The sequence below is a fragment of the Amborella trichopoda genome, chromosome 4 (assembly GCF_054954075.1).
Source record: "Amborella trichopoda isolate Santa Cruz 75 chromosome 4, AtrichopodaSantaCruz75HAP2 v2.0, whole genome shotgun sequence".
NCBI lineage: Eukaryota > Viridiplantae > Streptophyta > Magnoliopsida > Amborellales > Amborellaceae > Amborella > Amborella trichopoda.
The window spans coordinates 6,013,582-6,020,367 of NC_142339.1; the positions used below are offsets into that span (position 1 = coordinate 6,013,582).

At 37.7% G+C, this 6,786-nt stretch overlaps 1 protein-coding gene across 1 annotated transcript; it reads right to left on the reverse strand.

The window, feature by feature from the left end:
• Nucleotides 1-2,728: 2,728 nt before the first annotated feature.
• LOC18439213 (uncharacterized) lies at nt 2,729-6,570 on the reverse strand. Its single transcript, XM_011626944.3, has 3 exons — nt 6,133-6,570; nt 4,870-5,210; nt 2,729-4,774 (listed from the first exon to the last, which is right to left on the reverse strand). The coding sequence occupies exons 1-3, from the start codon at nt 6,172-6,174 to the stop codon at nt 2,824-2,826; spliced, it is 2,334 nt and encodes a 777-aa protein (XP_011625246.2). The 5' UTR covers nt 6,175-6,570; the 3' UTR covers nt 2,729-2,823.
• Between the last annotated feature and the right edge of the window lie 216 nt (nt 6,571-6,786).

Consider the following 6,786-nt stretch of genomic DNA (forward strand, 5'->3'; position numbering starts at 1 on the left):
CCAAGCAGATTTGACAATCTTTGTAAGAGTTTGAGCCAGTAGTCCACAAAAAAAAACAGAGTAGGAAATGGATCATTTTTAAAGTTCATTTTTCTTTTCCCATAATCATGGTGGTTGAGATGACAGACCTGCAAAATTTTGGACACAGATCTACTTGAACACTAGCTACCCCAAGAAAAAAAATAAAGAAAGAAAAATCTATTTTGAACAATGAGCAATCAAATGCTTAGCCAAAAGAAAGAAGGAAACATAAGAATGAAGAATAGAACATTAGGGAATTTCTCGAGCCACTTAAACTAATGGTCTGTACCAATTTACAAAAATGTTGAGGTTGATTTTGTGGATTAAAAAGTGGGGTAGGGTTTAGGGGCATTCTGGGATGCACCTATTGTAGTCATTCGACCCTTCCAAAACCCATATAGGAGAAGGGTTTCGGAGCTAAGAGGTCTATCATCTTGACTATCATAATCATGAATTTGAAATAAAAAAGAATAAATTTTCAGCTTTAAAATGATCCATTTTATATTATTTTGGATGATTCATGTCAATTTTTCAAAGATTATCAAATTTATATGTTTAAAGCGTCAACTCAAGGATTTGAAACATAGGTGGATTTTGAAGGGAATTGGGTTATGTTTAGGGTCCTAAAACCTTTGAAAACCAGGGCAAAGCAAGAGTTGGCACACTCACCATGAACTTTTCCTCAAAAAACTAAAAAGGTTGAAAAAATTAAGCTTGACATTGTTTTTGGTTTTGGAGTTCTTTTGGCATGATTAGAATCAAGTGCCGAAACACCTACTTCAAAGTGATATTCTAAAATCCTGAAATAATGAGCAGGTACTAGGATTAGTAGATTCAGTATTCTTTTTCTATAGGTCTCCTTCCTAAGTTTCACACTTGCCAATTTTAAAAGATAAATAGTGTCAAAGAATCAAAACCTTATTGTATCTTTTCGACGTTATTGAATCATTCACTGTCCTGATTTCAAGGCAATCTAAATTCTCATGGTTGAATTAGGATTCGGCTAAGAGTCATGTTTCGGCTACAAGCTCGGACTGCTTGACAAGACATTGCAAACCATTGATGCCACTAAAACATGGGTAATCAAGTGCTTACTGTCAAATATTTTCATGTTTCTGAAAGCACCACAATTCTAGCATGATTGTTGTAAGTCAAGAATAAGCATTTTTCAAAAACAACCATTTAAAGAACAATCCATTAACCTCAAGTTTGTTCAAATGTATCAGGTTAGGTGCTAGGGAAATCAAGCCACGCCATCAACTCAGTTTAGGGATTGATTCATTTTTCCTAAGAATATATTTGCTTAGATAGGTTAATGAAGTTGCTACCTCCCAATTATAGAGCCTGGGGATCGGGATCGGGCTCGGGATCCATTGGTGTGCGGGCATCGAAGCCAGCCAATAGCTGGTCAGGTGCATTGGTTGCGGGAGCGAAGCAATGAGAGGTATAGAAATGGCTCATCTCCTTAGACTTAAGAGCTTAAATGGCATGATCATTGTAAAAGAAATAGGAAGATACTATATTTGCTAGGGTGGATACTTTACTATGCCCTCTAGAGTGCATTTGCTTTCCAACTTTAAGATTGATCCAATAAAGGGGTCTTCAAATTGTGTACAAACAGGCCATGTTTTCCCCATTCTCCATCGTTCAAATTTGATTTGACGTTGGATATTCAACAGGAAGCATGATACAGTATTTACCCGCAAAAAAAAATTAAAAATCCTTAGATTATGGGTTGTCTTTTCAAGTGATTTAGAAAGGATGCGTCATATTTAACTTTTAGCAGTCATTCCTCTTAAGAAAAAGTCATTCAGAGTCAACGGGTGCCGGTTGCAAGAGCCCGCTGACACACTAATGTCCATCTCTAAGATGGCTTAGACGATGTAAAAAATTCACTAGGCTAAAATTAATTTAGTTTTAGACAGTGTAGAAATTTTCCTAAAAAAGTCATATTTTAAATATCGAGAATTTTATTTGATTCTTCATATTCATGATTATCTTAGCCTAGATCTTATATCCCTGAAATTTTCAATTAAAAATCCATTTTTAAGACAGATTTAAGTGGGGGTCCGTACATGCACAGTATAGGTCGGCTGACTCATAGAAACCCCATCCACTTGAGATCCTTACCGTCCATTGATTAAGGTAAAAGCTCAACTTTCTGTTTTCCTCTGTAAGAATACTTTTGAGTAGAAATCTGTTCTAATATTTCCCATTCATTGGGGCACTTAATCTACAATAGATACATTTAAACGAGTGCCAAGTTCCACAGGAAAATAATAATGATATGGTTATGTAAAAATTTGAATAGCTTTATAAGAAACAAATGGAAATTGGAAAACATGGAACAGAAAGTGCAGAGAGACACCTAACAGGTTTCTCCATAATTACAATGCTATTAGGTATGGCCTCTTTCTTCATATCATTGTGTAAATACCTACCACAAGTAACATTGTGATATGGATACAGTATAAAATGAGTATTTAAAAAACAAATTGCAAGAATTATTTGGAGAAAAAACAAAGAAAAACATAAAAATTTAAAGAGAAGGAAAAACAGAAAAATAAGTTTCCTAGCCAAGCATTGAAACATGACGGGGAAGTGCATGTCGGATCTGCTGAATCCTTTACACCGGATGAACATATTTAGGGGTCCTACAAACAATCCTTTTCATGCAAAAGAGCGAGAGAGATTCCACAACATAATATAGACAACCAAATAGGCAAACTTCCTTGCTTTCTGTTATCGTTTAAAAGGATCATTCATTTACATAGGCTTGAAGAAAACACAAATGCCATGTGCTTATTCAGGCTGCTTGCATCTTTGTCTGTTGTGCCCTAGGCCCCCACATTTCCTGCAATGTATAGGCCGAACCTCGTTGTTTCCTGTCTTAACCCGTTTCTTCTTGGGTCTCCCACTCGGTCTTCGAATACGAGGTGGGTTTACTAAGAAATCTCGAACCTCAGGCATTGGAGTTCTATCGGGTACCGGATGTATGGTCTCCATAAATGTGTTACGATATGTCTCTACATATAAATGAGGAGAACAGTAATCAGAAATTGGATCTCCTTTTGCATTTATAGCTGCTATAGCGTGTGCACAAGGCAACCCACTAAGTTGCCACCTTCGACACGTGCACTCTTGACGTTCCAAATTGACCTCATCTACCTTATCTGATAGAATCTCGAATTGGGTTCCATTGGAACGAAAGATTCTAAACGGGTGAGCTTTGACCGTTCTCCTCTTTATCTTCTCATCTGCACTAGGAACAAGCTTCGAAGTCCATTGCATCGAGAGCTCTCGTTGTTCATGTAAGTGTTCCATTAGCTTCATACGTAAGCTCTCTACAAACTTAATAATTGGGAGATCTCGTGAATCATCTAACCATTTGTTAAAGGACTCCAAAAGCTTTGACGTCAAATGATTGTATCTCATCCCTTCACAGTATGCTGCAGCCCAAAATTTCGCTGGAATTCCCTCAATCCACGCTGTCGCGGCCTCAGAAACAGCCCCAAGTTCCACCATTCGAGCTTCAAACTCTGACAAAGTCTTAGCCCGAGCGACCAGCCAAAAGTATCTCGTCAACTCGCAATTCCTTAAGTCGTCGTTGAAGTTCTCAGCCAGGCTTCCCATAGAGAATGCATGAAAAGCATCGGGGAAAACCGTCTCCAAAGCTGTTTGCAACCCCTTTTGTTTCTCCGAGATAAACATCAATTTGGGTGTTTCAGGACGAACCAAGACCTCTCGTAAAAGCGTTAAGAACCATACCCAACTCTCAATATCATCCGACACTGACACGCTGAAGGCCATGGGGAACATACCCCCATCAGCATCCATAGCAACTGCTGCCAATAAGTGCCCCCTGTACTTGGTCTTCAATAATGATTCGTCAAGAGTGATTAGGGGTCGGCACCCTCGTAAAAACCCGGATATTGTTGCATGAAAAGCCACAAACAATCTTTTAAAACTATTATCTCCTTCATCTACTTTAATATTGGCCACAGTGCCCGGGTTCGTATCGATTAACTTCTGACAGTACGAAGGAAGCATGCGATATGCTTCTTCTGATGACCCACGAATATCAGCCATTGCTAACTCCTTCCCTTGCCAAGCCTGCAAATATGTTACTTGAACACCGTAATGTCGGCGAATGTCATCGATTATTTCTCTCGGCTTGTATTTGGGGTTGTCTTTAAGGCGTTGCTTTATCCTATCCGCAATCCATTTGCTACCAGCTTGAGGATGAGCTCCATTTAGCCATCCCCTGCATGTGTGAGTCGGGTTCATAGTTTTAACCCTAAATTTTTTAAAACCTGAGATACGAGATGCATGGATGCGCCATGTGCACCCCTCTGCCTGACACTTCGCAGTGACGCGATTGAGATCATTGGTTGCATATTTTATGACGAAGTTTTCAGCTATAGCAAAAGATATCAATGCTCTCCTGAAACTACGCACATCTTCGAACTCCTTCCCGATTGCCATCTTGGGCATTGCTTCTCGCAAAACTAGCCCAGGGGTTTCTAGTTCCCCAGAACAAGACACTCCTTCATTTTCAATTTCCCTGATACAAGACACTCCTGGTGCCAATGTTTGCCGATTCTCAATATCCCCAAAACAAGACACTCTTGGTGTCGAGCTTTCAGGGTTTTCAATATCCCCAGTACAAGGCATTCCTTGTGCAGATCTTTGTGGATTTTCAATATCTCCGGTTCCACCACCACCATCTTCATCAACCAACCTCTCTTCAACCCTGTAGCAAATGAAAACTATATAGAATTGTTTGAAGTATAGAAACAAATTGAATGCCATCTATGCATGGCGAAAGATGTGACATGAAGATAATACCTATTGGTGTTCACAGTATCTTCTGTGGCTTGAGTCCTAGAGATGTACATTGGAATTGACCGGCTATCACCAAACTGATAGAGCATGGTTTCAACATCATTGTCATCATAGACTGATATTAAAGCATGTGAATCAATGGCTTGATACTTAATAGAAAATGATGCGGCCCTGAGCTTAGAAATCTCGGCCAATTTCGATTGGAGCTCGGTGAAACTTGTATCACGAGCAACCATTGTCGCTCTAGCATCTCCACCCTCATACAGAGTGTTACCATCATTCTTGTTTTGAACAATTTGTCCCCCAAAATTGCAAATCAGAAGTATTTTCTCTCCAATCTTGCTCTGAAGTAACAAATGGTAAACATAGACAGTGAGAGAAAAACATGGGGACAATTGAGACAAACTCAATGACACTAATGAAATTAAGGGATGAAAAGTAGTACTATAAATAAGAGGGAGTAGGATTAAGAGAGAGCAAGGTTGAAAGCAAGAAGAGCTTTCAGTTCTACAGTGTAAGCTGCCCGATATTTCCGGTTTCTAGAGCACCCAATTTGAATAGTTGGATGTTCCAGACCACTATGCAAAAATTTCATAATTTATCCTTTTCTTTGCAAAGTAATTTTCACAGTTAAAGAGAAAAATTATGAAAATTTCATATAGATGCTTGGAACACCTACTTATCCAAATTTGCCAAAACTGAACCCAAGATGTGAGGTTAAGAGGAAAAACTCCCGTAAATTCCTTATTTGATAAGGACATATAACATACTGAGATAAATTTTTCATGCCATTTATCTGTTGCTTACAAAACAAAAGTTTTTCGCATTTCTAACTAAGAGTGTCAATATCCAAAGATTTCTTCTTATTTTTTCTTCTTTATTGCAAGTTTGCAACTCCAAGGTGTTAAAAATAATCTACTTGCAAATCATAAGGTAGTGAACCCTGACCCCAAATTTCTCAAAACATTGAGAAATAATCTCAGAAAAACAATTTCAATTTTTTTTGTTTTGTGCAACAGACAGTTGCCCTCGAACTCAAATTTCCTACGAATCAAGAACAAATTCATAAAAAATTATCTTTTTGTCCTTTTATTCAGATGTGCATCTAAAATCAATCAGATCCATTCAGGATAAATAGATTTCCAGCGAAAAAAAAAATGAAAAGAAAAGAAAAATCCAAAAAAAAATCCAAAATACAAATTGGGCCCAAAGTTTATACATTGAATGAAGGGCAAGAAGCAGAGAAAAAAGAAAAATATGGCATACCTCTTTCCCTTTGGTCTTCTTCGGAGATTTCTCGGTCTTCATTTTCCTCAAAATTTTACCAATTAAATCACTCGAATAAGTCCAGTAAGGCACTGGTTTTTCCCCGGGTTTTCTTTAGGTCTTCAAGATCGTGAATGCCAAATTGAAGTACGTAGAGGTATTTTTTTCATATTAAACTAATGGGCACAGGCGGTGCCTTGATAACGTTGGGTAAGGTTCAGATCTCCTTGATATTTTCTGAAAATACGAAAATGGCTTCTTCCCCTTTGCATTTTCTTCTAGGTGCCTTTGTGGGTACTAAATCGATAATTGGAGATGGTGTTTTAAACCCTTGATGGGTGAGGCGGATCGTTCATCCAAAGATATGTCTCGGATAGTTGGGTCGGCGATTCCAACAAGTCTAGATTAGTAATTTAGAAAACTATAAAAACTAAATACAATAGAATAAAAATTAATCGGAGCTTATAAGATGGGGATAAAAAAAATTAGATAAGTTTAAAAAAATAAAAATATATATATAAGGGGTAGTTGATACAAATAAAAAAGTGATGGGAGAATAAAGAAAGTGTATGATCTTATGAAAAGATATTAGGGTGGACTCTCTTATAAACCCAGGTTATAATACCTCAATATATGTTTTTTAATAGTTCTCTC

Excerpts from the sequence above, each read along its gene's own strand:
- LOC18439213 (XM_011626944.3), bottom strand. The coding sequence starts at position 6,174 with ATGAAGACCGAGAAATCTCCGAAGAAGACCAAAGGGAAAGAG. Across the intron at positions 5,211-6,132 it reads AGAAGACCAAAGGGAAAGAG|AGCAAGATTGGAGAGAAAAT; the intron begins GTATGCCATATT and ends TTGTTACTTCAG. Across the intron at positions 4,775-4,869 it reads GATACTGTGAACACCAATAG|GGTTGAAGAGAGGTTGGTTG; the intron begins GTATTATCTTCA and ends CATTTGCTACAG.